This window comes from Thalassophryne amazonica, chromosome 8 (assembly GCF_902500255.1).
Source record: "Thalassophryne amazonica chromosome 8, fThaAma1.1, whole genome shotgun sequence".
Classification (NCBI taxonomy): domain Eukaryota; kingdom Metazoa; phylum Chordata; class Actinopteri; order Batrachoidiformes; family Batrachoididae; genus Thalassophryne; species Thalassophryne amazonica.
In genome coordinates this window covers 113,898,230-113,914,114 of record NC_047110.1, presented here as the reverse complement: position 1 = coordinate 113,914,114, position 15,885 = coordinate 113,898,230, and the positions used below count along the sequence as shown (strand labels likewise).

The 15,885-nt window shown below is 41.5% G+C and overlaps 1 protein-coding gene and 2 long non-coding RNA genes across 5 annotated transcripts in view; 1 reads left to right on the top strand and 2 right to left on the bottom strand.

Annotated features, from left to right (window-relative positions):
* LOC117516350 overlaps positions 1-433 on the bottom strand; it is a 1,244-nt gene extending 811 nt beyond the window's left edge. The window contains exon 1 of the long non-coding RNA XR_004562370.1: positions 32-433. This is a non-coding gene — a long non-coding RNA (uncharacterized LOC117516350). The remainder of the gene's footprint in view (positions 1-31) is intronic.
* Positions 1-8,834, top strand: part of LOC117516351 — an 11,784-nt gene extending 2,950 nt beyond the window's left edge. The window contains exons 2-3 of the long non-coding RNA XR_004562371.1: positions 4,305-4,309; positions 8,536-8,834. This is a non-coding gene — a long non-coding RNA (uncharacterized LOC117516351). The remainder of the gene's footprint in view (positions 1-4,304; positions 4,310-8,535) is intronic.
* The window catches only part of ankrd27 (ankyrin repeat domain 27 (VPS9 domain)), a 25,549-nt gene continuing 12,542 nt past the window's right edge, over positions 2,879-15,885 (bottom strand). For all 3 annotated transcript variants that reach the window (XM_034177306.1, XM_034177308.1, XM_034177307.1), the window contains 16 exons: positions 15,520-15,641; positions 14,482-14,564; positions 14,112-14,227; positions 13,861-13,953; positions 13,581-13,778; positions 13,372-13,425; positions 13,058-13,174; positions 12,734-12,778; positions 12,552-12,665; positions 12,153-12,347; positions 11,171-11,290; positions 9,849-10,022; positions 9,612-9,705; positions 8,319-8,397; positions 8,168-8,231; positions 2,879-3,479 (listed from right to left, as the gene is read on the bottom strand). In XM_034177306.1, coding sequence (XP_034033197.1) covers positions 2,979-3,479; positions 8,168-8,231; positions 8,319-8,397; positions 9,612-9,705; positions 9,849-10,022; positions 11,171-11,290; positions 12,153-12,347; positions 12,552-12,665; positions 12,734-12,778; positions 13,058-13,174; positions 13,372-13,425; positions 13,581-13,778; positions 13,861-13,953; positions 14,112-14,227; positions 14,482-14,564; positions 15,520-15,641 — 2,169 coding nt within the window. In that variant the 3' untranslated portion in view covers positions 2,879-2,978. The remainder of the gene's footprint in view (positions 3,480-8,167; positions 8,232-8,318; positions 8,398-9,611; positions 9,706-9,848; positions 10,023-11,170; positions 11,291-12,152; positions 12,348-12,551; positions 12,666-12,733; positions 12,779-13,057; positions 13,175-13,371; positions 13,426-13,580; positions 13,779-13,860; positions 13,954-14,111; positions 14,228-14,481; positions 14,565-15,519; positions 15,642-15,885) is intronic.

Below are 15,885 nucleotides of genomic sequence, written 5' to 3'. Positions count from 1 at the left end.
AAAAAAAAAAAAAAACATATCCACTTTTAACCAAATAAAAACATTCAGACATGATGAACCGAAGAACTATGTTTGCATCCCTTTTTGTGAAAAAGAAGAAAGTGCATCAAAGTGAGCAGAAGAGGAGGAACTATATCTGACCCACCCATCATGGCAGATGGTTGGAGAGCAGCGCCTGAGTGGCTTCGGATGGACAGAAAGCGATCCTGAAGAGGATCGAACCCACTGCCTTTGTTGCTGTGACAAGTGTGGAAACCGCATCTCAACTACAAAGAAGAAAGCAAACAAAAAACCCTGACGTCGCATTTCGTCACAGATTTACCTCTGTACAATTTCAAGTCAATGTGACTTTTTCAGACAGGAAAATCTGCAGATTGAAGGAGCTTTTAGCTCGTTGAAGCAAAACCACCAACCACCTGAACTCTACAGCAACTTTAACACAGGGGGGACAATTTATATATATATATATATATATATATATATATATATATATATATATATATATATATAGTAGTGTTCAGAATAATAGTAGTGCTATGTGACTAAAAAGATTAATCCAGGTTTTGAGTATATTTCTTATTGTTACATGGGAAACAAGGTACCAGTAGATTCAGTAGATTCTCACAAATCCAACAAGACCAAGCATTCATGATATGCACACTCTTAAGGCTATGAAATTGGGCTATTAGTAAAAAAAAAAAGTAGAAAAGGGGGTGTTCACAATAATAGTAGTGTGGCATTCAGTCAGTGAGTTTGTCAATTTTGTGGAACAAACAGGTGTGAATCAGGTGTCCCCTATTTAAGGATGAAGCCAGCACCTGTTGAACATGCTTTTCTCTTTGAAAGTCTGAGGAAAATGGGACGTTCAAGATATTGTTCAGAAGAACAGTGTAGTTTGATTAAAAAGTTGACTGGAGAGGGGAAAACTTATACGCAGGTGCAAAAAATTATAGGCTGTTCATCTACAGTGATCTCCAATGCTTTAAAATGGAAAGAAAAAAAAAACACAGACGCGTGGAAGAAAACAGAAAACAACCATCAAAATGGATAGAAGAATAACCAGAATGGCAAAGGCTCACCCATTGATCAGCTCCAGGATGATCAAAGACAGTCTGGAGTTACCTGTAAGTGCTGTGACAGTTAAAAGACGCCTGTGTGAAGCTAATTTATTTGCAAGAATCCCCCGCAAAGTCCCTCTGTTAAATAAAAGACGTGCAGAAGAGGTTACAATTTGCCAAAGAACACATCAACTGACCTAAAGAGAAATGGAGGAATATTTTGTGGACTGATGAGAGTAAAATTGTTCTTTTTGGGTCCAAGAGCCACAGACAGTTTGTGAGACGACCCCCAAACTCTGAATTCAAGTCACAGTTCACAGTGAAGACGGTGAAGCATGGTGGTGCAAGCATCATGATATGGGCATGTTTCTCCTACTATGGTGTTGGGCCTATATATCGCATACCAGGTATCATGGATCAGTTTGGATATGTCAAAATACTTGAAGAGGTCATGTTGCCTTATGCTGAAGAGGACATGCCCTTGAAATGGGTGTTTCAACAAGACAATGACCCCAAGCGCACTAGTAAACGAGCAAAATCTCGGTTCCAAACCAACAAAATTCATGCCTCGCAGATGTGAAGAAATCATGAAAAACTGTGGTTATACAACTAAATACTAGTTTAGTGATTCACAGGATTGATAAAAAAGCAGTTTGAACATAATAGTTTTGAGTTTGTAGCATCAACAGCAGATGCTACTATTATTGTGAACACCCCCTTTTCTACTTTTTTTTTTTTTTTACTAATAGCCCAATTTCATAGCCTTAAGAGTGTGCATATCATGAATGCTTGGTCTTGTTGGATTTGTGAGAATCTACTGGTACCTTGTTTCCCATGTAACAATAAGAAATATACTCAAAACCTGGATTAATCTTTTTAGTCACATAGCACTACTATATATATAAAACACTCTGTACCACTACAAACGGAAAGTTTACGTGACAAAATTCTAATTCACAATTTAAAAAATAAACTTTTTTTTTTAAATCTGAGAATGAAGAAACATTGCGCTGTTGCGTCACTAAAGTTGGAAATTTATCACAAGTCAGGAAGTGACCATCTGCCTATCGGTAGGTTATCGCTACAAGTCACTGTCATAATTATAATCCAATTTGTCACACAGACACCGCTTTTCATTTCAACTGTTGCTTAAATATTGTCACTTTATGACATCACAAAGCTCAGATGAGAATAACAGTTGTCCTGAATGGCATCATTTGTTGTAGGTGGAGCCATCACAGTGCACGTTTTCAGTGCTCATCTACGAGGAAAGTATTAACACGGAAATTTACACAAACCCAAAACAATGGTGAAATTTTTCCTCCAGACTTTGTAGAATATGTGAGACATTCTGAAAATAAAACTAAAAATTGATAAAGTTGTGACTTTTCCTGGAAACAGTGAAAAAGTCATTTTTAGCAGAATTCAAACCTTTCTTTGGTCATAACTTGTTTTTATTCAGAGTAAATTTCCATGTTTGAATGTCGACATGTTGAGCACGAAGCCTGAAGATTCTTCATGAAGACAAACGCGCAGCAGCTTTTGTTCTCTCAGATTCAAAAGCTTTTTTACTGGCTCCACCTACTGACGGAGGTGGGCGGGGTTTAGGTGATGGCCCTGACTGGTTTACCTGAAGTCAGGTTTGAGCTCAGGCAGAGGGTTCAATCCCCAAGTGTCTGAGCAAGAAACCGAAACCAACAGCTCCACCTAGAACGCGACACAAATACGACTTTTTTGTTTTTTTTTAAACACTTTGATCGTTAAATTTGTGGCAGCTGACATACTGACCGACCCTTTATCACGTTATTGTGTTATGTTCACACTGGCTCCGTTTCGCTGAGAGTCTCTGGGCTCAGGCTCCAACCTGAGGCGAGTTGTTGAAGGGACGCGTCTCTGTGATCGTCTCCATCAGTCTGGAGATTAGCAGGCTGTGAAGCCACGCCCTCTTTGAGAGTCAGTCTCCAATCCTCCATTTAGTGCCTGGATGTGCGTGTCTGGAGGCGTGATGTTTGAAGGAGAGTGGTTGGCTGAGGGAGGTGTGGGAGGGGCTTCAGCTGACCTGTTAGTGTCTGAGACTGCATCAGGGGGCGGGGTTGATGAGGTGTGGCTAAAAGTGCTTAAGTTAAAGACATCAAAGGGGATGAGAGATGGTGTTTCATTGGTGAGGTGATGCATGCCATTTGTTTCTTTGACCGAGTGGACGCCGCTGGACGCCGCGCTGTCAGAGTTCGCCATGTGGTCTGTGTGATCACGTGACATCTCAGTGCAGGCGTACGGCTCTGTTACAGACATGTCCGAGTCCAGAGTGTGGTAACGAAAAAGCGGCCGCTCTCTGAGCCGAGACTCTATCGCAAGGGCTTCTGATTGGCTGTCTCCATCCACCGTGGCTCCGCCCCTCAGCTGCCTTCTCTCTGGATTCACCTGTGGAGGAAGCAGACAGCATGAAGCTGTAACGGGCACTGTTCAAATGTTTACAGACACGTGGCCACGCCCTGAAATCTCAGTTCATCAAAAATCATCATGACGACGCCCCAATCGCCTTGACGACGCCGACCTTTAACACAAAGAAATAAACGGTCTACAAAATACCGGTTGTCAAACTAACTCACTGTGCCAGTGTGTGTGTGTATATATATATATATTTATATATTAGGGGTGGGCAAACATAAAAAATCTTAATCGCATTAACTCAATGACTGTGATTAATCGCATGGTATATATGAAACCCAAAAATGAATTCAAAAGCCGCTTAAAAGCACAGTTATTTGAAAATTTAAATGAACATTGCATAAATTTGAAAATGTAAATTTCAACTGAAGCACACTAATGAAATCAAATATAAAACCACTGACAGGTCATTTGTTATCCTGTTTCATATCAAAATAATATTCATGTCCATCACTAAATGTACTAAAACAAATACGTCACAATTGTACACATACCACAATTTGATATGTGTACAATTGTGATGTATTTGTTTTAGTACATTTAGATTTTGTTGTGATTTGGCACTTTATAAGCTGATTAAACTGAATTGAAATTGAACATTTTATTGAGTCTTAAAGTAAATAAATATGAATTTGGTCACTGGATCCTTAAACTTTGTACATAATGAACTCTACATGGTGAATCCTTGATCTCTGGACATAAATAGGAATAAACAAAATCTGTAGTTTTTGTCAAAAGCGTTTCCTTTCAGACATTGGCATGAATGTGTTTCCATATATCTGAGCTGAGCTCTTACAGCTGCTGTGCTTCACTTCAGGATGTAATTTGAAAAGAAAATACAGCACGTTTCATTTTGGGAGGAAAAAAAAAAAACCTTTTAGTCGATTGTAGTTCCTTGTCTGTATTACATTTGGAAAGAGGTGTCATTTTATTTAAAGCGGCGATTCATTTTGAAGTTATTAATTCCGACCGGAATCTGTCTCAGCCGCGCAGCGTTTCGAGCTGTGTGAACGGAGGACGATTCTCGTTTCTTGACAGCAACAAGACAAGAGTCCCAGTTAGTGACTTTAATCCACACAAAACTGACTGACGATATTTTAATGGCTTTGCGAGGGGTTAAGAAGCAGTTTGCCGTTTCTGAAGAGCAGTGAATCAAAGAACCAACGAGCTACTGGATCGAAGCATTGCTTCAATGGTTCATGGTTTCAAAGTGGAGCCGCGCTGCAGAAATAGTTTATTACAGACCAAACCCTGAATATCCGACTTTATTTGTACGTCCGTATGACTGAAACTCGGAAAAATCCGAGTAATTTACGGACTATAGGTTGACATGAAAACCACCGAAAAGCTGTGTTCACCGCGGGGACACGTTCGGCTATTCGAGATTATCCAAGATTTTTTTTTTTTTACCGATGACGAACGATGTGTAAAAAAAAAAAAAAATTGACCAAAAACCGGTCTGGATCCGGGCCTGATGCTGTAGAACTTTGTACCGAAAATGTCCATTCAAAAGTTCGGCGTCTTTCTGCATTTTGTTTTGTTGTGCATTGCATAGCCTGTAGTTTTCTCGATCCTCGTCTCGTTTGCTGTGTGAACTCAACTATCAGCAGGAAGCAGCAGCATAAGCTCGCCCCCGACTGACGCTTTCAAAATAAAAGGCAACGAGCAACAGTCATAAAAGGCTAAAAAAAAAAAAACCCGCAGCGTTAAGGGGAGGAACAAAATTGTCAGCGATAATGACCTCAATAATTAACGCAACAATAGCGCGTTAATGTTGCCCAGCCCTAAATAAATAAATAAATAAATATATATATATATATATATATATATATATATAAAGTTCTGCTCTTCCGAAGCTAAAAACTGAACAATAAAGAAATACCGCATAATAACTCGTAAATATATTCTGTTAAAGTTATTATTTATGTAGTGATTCAGAAAGTTAGCTTAGCCTGGCTAGTTGATATCATTCATCAATAAGAACACAGAGCAGCACCCCCTGCTGGCAAATGTTGCTTTGGTGCAACTGCTCACTACATTCTGATAACACTTCAAGGATTTGTAACAGTTTTCACGAAATTCATCCTAAATATGGAAGGAGTTGATTTCAGAGTACAGACACCAACTCATGAAACTGGCCGTGTGTAGGTTTGTTAATCAGGAACCATAACTTGGCCAAAACATGTCGATCTTGTCCAATATTACAATATGTGTACCGTAATTTCCAGACTATAGAGTGCACCTGAATATTAGCTGCACCCACCAATTTTCAAAAGAAAAAAGAAACTGTACATAACTAAGCCGCACTTGTCTTTAAGCTGTGGGTCTCCACGTTGTAACATGAGATATTTACACAGAAAGATATTACACAGACCTTTTAATTAAATAAGTACCATAAATGCTTTTTCCCGCTGAAGGGTTACACATAAATATTGACCCTCACATCATCCAGAGCGCGCACACGGTGTCTCTGCTCCACACGGAGGACTGAGTAATTTTAACTTTTTCTTGAGATTTCATGACGTGCAGCCAAGATCGGATGGAGTCGGTGGTAAATGAGACAATGAGGCGCTGTGGCTTTTTCCACTTGTTGCGCCAAGACAGAACCGGTGTGGAAGGGTGGGGGGGGGGGGGGGTGCCGCTCCGCTGATCTGACGGTGAAACACTGGCTCAAAGTGCCAGAGAGGGACTTTAATTTCTCTTCTAAAACAAACAGGTAAGACCTTACATTTACACTGTGTATGAATTTACACCACATGAGAAGCACAGCTTTCAGGAAATCAACTGACATATTTCAACTTATGAAAAACACTGTAAAAAAATCCATAAATTAGCTGCATCATTGTAAAAGCTGCAGTGTTCAAAGACTGTGGAAAAAAGTAGTAGCTTATAGTCCAGAAATCACGGTATCATTGACCTATAACAAAGACTTGTACCAAGCTTCATGAAATTCCTCCTAAAAATCTGAGCAAAGTTGATTTCAGAACACTTATTACACCCTTTGTGGGATGGAGGGAGGGGCAGACAGACAGACTCCCCCACCCCTCTTTGGACCTTCAGACAGCAGGGAATAAAAATGAGGACTTGTTGAGCTCAGAGTCCCTTCATACAGAGAGTAGGGACAACTGAGAACATGGCACCATTTATAACTACTGAATGAACCTTTTATGTTTATTTTATTTTTAATCAGTTAACCACATACAGAAACACACCCAGGTACAGGTGCTATCAAAATAAATATAAAGTAGTTAAGCTATCAAATTTACATTTTATGATGATTTAATTAATTATTTAAAGCCTGATTTATGCTTCTGCAGCTCTGTAACTCCATGTCATGACGTCGACGTGTGTGACAGGTTAAAGTTTTCCATCTCTGGATTTTGCTTTATTCTGGACTAATATGACCCTCAGCAAGCTTTTCTTTCTACAATCATCACCTCTAATTCAAAGGAAAGCTGTACAATTTCATCTTTTTCAGACTCCATGTTGTAAATTTATGGACTTTTCTGCCAAATGTATGTGATCTATTATTGAACTGTAATCAGTGTGAGCACTGCAAAAACTTAAAATATGACGGGAGAGGAAGGAGTGAAAGCAGAAAAGTGTCAAATCACAGTCTTGTGCTGTGTTTGATTTAACAAGTGCACGTCAGGCTGCGGGTCCAAGTCCGAGCACGGTGTGAAAAAAATAAACGGTCAGTCTTTTAATCATGGAAATGACTCCGGTCCCACTTTCCTCAAACCAGCGAGTGTCACAGCGCTAAACTTCAATTTCATAACTGTGTTACTGTGCACGTCCAGACTGCTCTGTCCAGTACACGCGTTTTTTTTTTGTTTTTTTTTTTTAAATGAGAACACACTGCGTGCAGTCAGACAGGATGTTGTGTCTGATCTGAGCCAAAATCTGTTATATACAGTGTTTATTAAATGGAAAACCATAGAAAAACATCTGGTTTATACGATGTTTGAGTTTTAGTGTACATGGGACTGAACAAAGCTTTGACAATGATGTCGGCTTCCATCCCACACGACTTTATTGACTTTATTTATGAATATTTTCCCAAATTTTTCTTTTGTTCAGATCTGTAGGGAATCTGTACATCTTGAATCCCTTGTTGTGTCTATTTGTGCCTCCAAATGCACAACAACCCGACATTTTCAGAGAATAAATAAATAAGATGGATTTACACGAAGATGGATTAACAGCGAGCGCTATTTTGGTCCCAAGATGGCGCCACGAGTCATGTGACCTTTTGTTTTTCCCTTCAGCTCGTCATGTTTCTTACTCTCTGTATAAAGGGACTCTAGTTGAGCTCGTTCTTCCCATCGGGTTAAACTCTGGCTGAGTTTACTGAATAATTTCGGCTGTGGCGATGCCCCCTTGTTGTAACCTCATGACCACAGAAATGAACTATTACATTTTAATCTCAGTATTTGCGTACGATGACACTTGAGTCATGATACCGCATCATGAGTCACTACACATACTTCTAGCCATAAAACCACAAACCCATAAGAGTAACATTGCACTGCTACATGTGCCCACCCACAAATCATCAGGCTCAACGTAGACGTGTTTAACGGCAAAACGTACTCAGTATAATGAAGCATTTAAATCTACATCGCAGAACCGTTAGCATTCTTGTTAGCATAGCGTGGTACCTGGCTGGAGCTTGATGAGCGGATGTGAGAAGGACCAGAGGAACTTTTCTTCATTTGCTGGATTCTGAATAAAAAAAATACAATAAAGCAACTATTTAACAATCCAAGAACTCCTTCCTTGTAGTTGTTTTTTTGCTTTTAAATGGTTTACCTGCTGACAGACGGCGCCACCTTCTGCCTCCTGCCATTAGCCTGATCCTGCAGCCGCAAACGCTGGACGAACGAATGAGCTAGAGAGAGAACGAGCAAGTGAGAGAGCAAGAAAAAGAGTGACGCGACACACACAAACACTTACAAATGAAACTATTAATTTCCAAAATCATGTTAGTCTAAATGATTTTTTAAAATTTATTTTTGATCCTTATCAGTTTAAGTGTTTTTCACTCAGAATGATTTAAAATGCTTTTAAATTCTGTTTTTAAAGCACCTTTTTTTAAATGCAGATGTTTAATGTTTTACTGATTTTAATCTTGTTTTAAATATTCTACACAAACTGGTCCTCTGACTCTCAAAGTGCTTTCAGTAAGAGTTTAATTTAGATTTGAGTTTTTTTGGAGCATGCGTTCACAGTCGCACCACACCAGGCTCCGCCCTCACGGTTACAGTCACTGATGGTTTTCAGTGATTCTGCAGAATGACCTGTTTTGGAGTCTACCAGTCTTTGACACAGATTTAATCAGCTGACCGTCTGGTTTGACGACAGCCTCTCAAACCCTGATCCACAGTTAGTTAATAGACACACCGACTGACTAAAACAAGCTGCACTTGAGATATCATGGTTTTGTAGGGATTTCATTTTTAAAAATTGGGAGCAGCACATCACTCCTCAGGCATCCTCTCACTTTACAAAGTTTTATTAAAAACTAGTTTGAAACCCCACTGCCATCTCTCCTGAACATCTCCATGCCTCCACTGGAATGCCATCTGGACCAGCTGCTTTTCCACTCTTCATCCACTTCATAGCTGTCATCACTTCATCCTTACTGATCCCTAACATTTGCTGATTTTCTCTCTCATTTTATTCATTCATCAGCTCCTCAAATTGCTCACTCCACCTTCTCAACACACTCTCCTTGCTTGTCAGCACATTACCATTTGCATCCTTTACCATCCTGACCTGTTCCACATCCTTTCCAGTTTGGTCCCTTTGTCTGGCCAGTTGCGAACTGCATGACAACTGTGGATTTTTAAATGCCGGATGCCCTTCCTGACACAACCCTACTCATTTATCCAGGCTTGGGACCAGCACTCAGAGTTAATCTTAATTAATAATCAACTGAATTCATGTACTGTGATGTTATTGTTTTTATTTAAACTAGAAATAAATAGGATATTTATGTCGCTTATTGGACAATAAACTTGAAATGACAACACCCTGGATGAAGCATCTGACTGGTTCCATTCCACAGAATATTGGTAATAAGTTTGATCAGTGATTGATTACCCAGCGCTCCTTTGGGCACAGAGAGGAGCTTCATTGGTTCGGCATCGGGAGACAGTCCGGACGCTTTCTGCAGCACTCGCAGGATCTCCGTGTTCTGAAAACAGCATTACGTTATTTTTTTAAAAACAGTACATTTTCTGATTTCTGGTCAAAGACGCATCATGTCTCTCCGTCCCCTAAACAGAATCCGTAATATCGTCAACATTCAGATACAATTAAAACTTTATTCAGTGCCACCTTGCCACCCAGCTCGTAAGCGCAATCCAGCGGCGTCCTCAGTCTCTTGTTCCTCAGGCTGGGTGTAGCCCCGCCCCTCAGCAGCAGCTCCACGAGCATCTGGTGGCCACTGCGCACTGCCTCATGAAGCGCTGTGTTCCCCTGATGATTCGCCACATTCACCAAGGCGTTGCTCTGATGGGAGGGAGCAGAGCGACAGAGAAGAAGAAAAGGAGGGAGGAGCGTGTCAGGTGTGTGTTGGTCAATAGTCGCTAAAATCCAGTGAGGTCGAGCTGGCTGAACTCCACATACAGCGTCGGGAAGATGCAGACTGGAACGCCAAAACAAAAACACTCCAATGTCCAGCTGCTGTCACTACGACATTTTAACATCATATGTGCTCGGAGATAACGACGAGGACAACGACAAGGATGACGAAAATAACATCAACAATGACAAGATTAATGTCAGCGATGACGATAATGTGCCTGTTGAAATCAAATTCGGTGGAAATACTCAAATCTCGACTGAAAGCAGCCACCTTTTATCATATTTCTAATTATAGTTCTCTAGGTTTGACCGTAGTATTTATATTGCTCTGTGGCGCTGAATCTCTGCTACGTTGTATTTTTATTTCATTTCCTTATGTACTGACATCTTGCTCTTAATGCTGTGGGTTATATGAGTAATTTTTCATTTCTGTTCAAACTATGAGATTTTATGTATTTTGCATGATTACTTTTAAATTGTTTGTGATCTGTTGCTAATTTTACAGATGTTATAAATATCCACAGTTTTGTACATACGTTTCTCATATATATATATAAATAAAATCTCTTTTTTGCTACTTCAATCTTATAATTTTTCTCTTTTTTTAAATTTGCGCTCTGGACATACCTTTTTCATGCCGTTAAATTCCATGTTTATTTTCTTTTCTTCTCCAGACCTTTTAAGTCTGCGTGTGGTTTACTCAAGTTCATATTTGCACTGAAAGGCTTGAACCTTACCTTTTGTTGTACTGGTTACAAGGACAATAAAGAATCTGTATCTGTACAAGCACTTTGTTACATCTGTTTGATGAAATTCTAAATATAAAGCAGACATCCTGCCCCTAGTGGACAAATTCTTTGGCATTTCAATGATGCAAACAAATTGGAAAACATATGAGCAAATATGTTGTGACATACCCCGTGTCCTTAACCTCACGTGTTTCCATGTTAGAGATTGAGGATATTTTTGTCAATATGAGGTCACTGGGTCCCACCCACCACAGCAGGTGGGTTAAGAGTTTAGGTTTCAGGGTGATAATTACGAGGTAACGAAGACCCTGTATATGAAAGTACCTGTAGCAGTATGGTGGCCGTCTCCAGGTTTCCACGGAGACAGGTGTGCATCAGAGGCGTGTTGCCATAGTGATCCTTCTTGTTGAGTTTTGCATTGCACTCCAACAAAAACCTCACAACCTGAACAAATCATTGGCACAACAAAGATACAAACACATGGTGAGGCAAACACTCTGACCCGGAGAACTCGTGTTGGCTCGGTGACTAGCAGGCGTGTCGCAGCTCAAATTTATTTTATATCTGGTCCGCATTCTTCTGTGGACGCACAACAACGGGATCACAGCGTTGAGGAAATTAATGAACTTAACATGTAGGTAGACAAGAAAAAAAAAAATCCCTTCTAATGCACTTGAGGCAGTACCATCTTTTGGCCACAAGGTGGTGATATAACCTTGAAAACAGTGCAAATGGTGCTCATGTCATGTGGCAGCACACATCTTCACTTGCTAGTATTTGTCACTTTAACGCTGTCTTCCAAAATGTGGACATTTGTTCTATTTGGGTCAAACATTGAAAATAACAGCACATCAAAAGGTGTTAAATAGAAATTAAAATTCAGACGGTAAAGTTTGTCTGATAGCGTCAACATTAATCGTAGCTTCACCGATACGATGGATTCTGTAAACGTACCAGGTCGAACCACACATTCACTCTGTCATCACGATACTGTGGATTTGAACCTTGGACCTTCTTGCTGCGAGGTGAGAGCTAACCACCATGCTGCCAGAGCACGCCGGCCTGTACGGGGATGGAACGCACCAGCAGTGCAGTCCTTTTTTTATTTGGTACAAGTAAAATACTGTTTTTTATCAGTTTTAGCTGTTTTGTGGACTTTTTTTCCCATTACTGCATCAGACCCACTTACTGGTAGAACTAATACAATAAAATCAGAAATCAAAGTAGCCGCCATATGGCTTAAAAAAAAAAAAAAAAAAAAAATACCCTACACAGCCAGAAATTTCCCAGCATGCTTTGCACCTACCTGGACATGGCTGTTCTGGCTGGCCAGGTGAAGCGGTGTAGCGTTCTGGGTGTTGCGGGCATTGACATTTGCGCCGTGGCGGATCAGTAAGGTGACCAGAACCAGGTGGCCATGCAAGGCGGCGACATGGAGCGGCGTGAACCCGTCGACATTACTGCAGTTCACGCCGAGCGCTCCGGCCTGCAGGACGGATGCCTGCGGGATAGAACACAGAAACTGGGTTCAGAGAGGACCGAGAGGAACCCAGCTCACGTGTTGTTTTGGTAATGAGCTGACTGAGGTTAGATCGTAACCCTCTGAGGCACCGCCCCGTGACTTAAGTTGTGATTTGCTGTGACAAATAAATAAACAAACTGAGTGATGACGGTCGATTGTGTTTGCGGAATGCTTCCGTCAGACCTTCTGAGTTGGTGCACAGTTTGGACACTGACACAGTGGGTGGCAGAGGAGAACCTCGGGGTGGAGAGCTCCTTCCTCCTCCTCCTCGTCCGTCCACTCCAGCAGGTAACGCACCTGTAACAGACACTGCGTTCAGGACGTCCGCTCCTTCTGAACCCTGAACAGAACAACTTTTCTCTCACCATCTCCACGTCGGCGTCCGCCACCGCGCGCAGCAGCTTCTCCACCTGTCAAACACAAACCGGACACGGAGCCGATCAACTGCTGCAGCTGTGGTGGTTTTCTGAAGCTGAAGGATTCAGACACTGAACGATTTAACAGTGGATCAGGATCCGTCTGATTTCTGTCTGGAGACACACTGGATGTGTTTACTTCCTTTGCAGTCTGTAGTAAAGCGTGAGTGCGCGCACACACACACACACACACACACACACACACACACACACACACACACACACACACACACACACACACAGTGAAGGCTCAGCTGTGGTGGGGTTCTGTACCTCTCTGTGCCGGACCCGCTCGGCCTCTGGTTTAGTCTCTGAGCTCAGAGAGGAGGTGCTGGAGACGGAGGAGCAACGGCTGCTGCAGTCTGACGTCAGAGGGGAGTGACTGATGGACTGAAAGGAAGGAGAAGAGGAGAAATCAGCTGTAGGAGTCCAAAGGCTTCACCGGGAGCACAACCACACGTGAATTAGAAAAAAATTAAAGACTTCTTTGTGTCTGTTTGAGGAATGACTGAAGAAGTGGAGTATTTGGTCTAAAAACATGGGGACATGAGCTGTAGGAGCAGAAGGTGAGTGTAGGTCAGACCCACGCTGACTCTGCTGTGATGTCGGAGGATCTGAGTCGACTCCAACAACTCCACAATCTACAGGAGAAAGAAAACAAACCCAACGCATCACATCAGCCTCACCGTGTGATGATTATACACACACAAACACACAGAGATGTTTTCTTTTTTTTTTTTTTAAATGGGGTATTCTGCTGAGCTTTCGCTGTGTCTGTGTTGTGCACGTGGCTGACCTTGGGGTTGAGCGCGCACTGCAGCGGCGTCTCCTTGCTCTTGTTGAGGACGTCGGTGCTGGCGCCATTCTCCAGCAGCGCCTGGATGATGCCCTTGTAGCCCCAGCGGGCGGCCAGGTGCAGCGGCGTGTCCTCCTTATCGTTCTGCAGATCCAGACGGCAGGTCTGCGCGTCGTAGTAGACCAACGCCTTCACACACTGACACACACAGCACAAACCCCGTCAGCAGACACGCGCGGCATAGTGCACATCAACCGCACAGCGCTCGGCGTTCACTTACGTCCTCGTGTCCGTACATGCAGGCCAGGTGGAGCGGTGTGTTGCCGTTGTTGTCCTGAGCGTCTGCGTTGGCTTTGTAGTGCAGCAGCAACAACTACACAACACAAGTTCAGCTTTAGGAAACGACCTGATGCTTCCTTTGTGCACAGAGACACAGAGGGAGGCGGAGCTTCTTAACAAGTGTTTCCGCCTACTCTGACATCACTGCCCATCCAGATGAAGGATGTGAAGAGTTATTGTGTGTATGTTCACCGTGACTCCCTGGTATCCCCGCTGACAGGCCAGGTGCAGCGGCGTGAGGGTGTGATAATCCGTGGCGTTGACTGGAGCGCCTTTATCCACCAACAGCTCAATCAGCTGAGTCTGACCTGGCACAGGTTTAAACACACCGACATTTACCGTAACTACGGAAACGCAAAATCTGCACCACACTTTAATCACTTTAAAAACACGGATGAGAATTCTGCATAAAATCTAAATCATCCAATAAAAACGAGTCTCATCCAGCAAAGCAAATCACGTCCAGGGCCAAAGGACGGATCAGAGCCGTTTCTCTAAGTGTAATTATTCTCTGTGTGAGGTAAAAACACAGAGTTCCTGATTGTGGCGTGACGGCGCTCACCACAGACAGCTGCGACGTGCAGTGGCGTGTAGCCTTGGTCATCTCTGGAGAACGGCGTGACAATGGACGGGTCGTTCAAGTGCCTGAAACAGGCATGAAAGGCAAATAAAAGTGGAGAGAACAAATTCATTATAAACGTGTGTCAATCAACCGCGAGACTATCAAATTAAAATGAAGAGCATTTGAGAAATCTAATTATTAAACATCAAATTCAAGAGATTTTTACTAATAATTTTATTTTAATATGAATTCATAAAGGGTGAACTTCTGTATCAAACATCTGACTTCAGCTGGTGTTAGTGTTAAGTGTTATTAAAAACTAAGATAAAAATAAAATGCATATTTTTAACATTACATTGAAACTTAAATTTGTGACCCAAAATTCAAAGTATTTCTTTATTTCAATCTAAATAACAGTGAACCAACTAGAAAACCCCAAATTAAATTTCATTAATATTAAAGATTGTATTTTGATTTATTTCAATAAATCAGTTATTCCATTTCAGAATTCAGTAACATTTTAATCTTAAAAAATATTCAATGATTTAAGATTTTTTTTAAGGATGCAGGTGAGGGTTTTTATAAATTTAATTTGAAAAACAAAAATAATACAGAAATACATAAAAAGATTTTTGAAGTGTGACATAGGAATTATTTTCGCAGAAAACAGTTAAATAATTGAATATAAATATTAATTCTCTTTTATGTGGTGTAAAGTCATAACAGTTAAAAATCTCTGCATTTTTTTCCATTTCACATTTTAATTTTGTAATTTAATTAAACAAAGAAACATCTACCAGAAAGATGAAAAGAGACCAACGGTATCACACGGTCAAATGATGCTTCAAAACAGGAAGCGAGAAATGAAAGTCAACTGATTTGACTTCCTCATTCAGAGAAATGTGAGAAAACAAAGTCTGGATTTTTTGGGGGAAGAACTTCAGATGAGTGTGTGTGTGTGTGCGCGCGCGCGCACACTGACGTTCATCTGGTTTGAGTGGCTGATAGCCAGTGCTGTGTTTGTACGTGCACACTGACCCTGATAGCTGGAGGTCACAGAGGTCACAGGAGCAGAGGGGGTGGCACGTCCTGACGTCGTCCTCGCTCTCTCCTGCACTCAGCAGACGCTCCACCTCCTCCGCGCTGCCGTTAGCGATGTGCTGTGGCCACAGAATATGCATCGATCAGTCCAGCTCACATTTCTATCTATTTTTGTTTTTAAACACCAGGGGCCTCGTGTACAAAGACTTGTGGATTTCCTACTGAAACACGGCGTTACGCTAAAACCCAGAAACTGTCAAACGCAAAAATACACAGATGTATCAAAGTGTGTGTACACATGGATCCAAGCACGTTCTATTTTGTATATCCCAATCAATGTGGAATTCAACACATGCAGAAGTA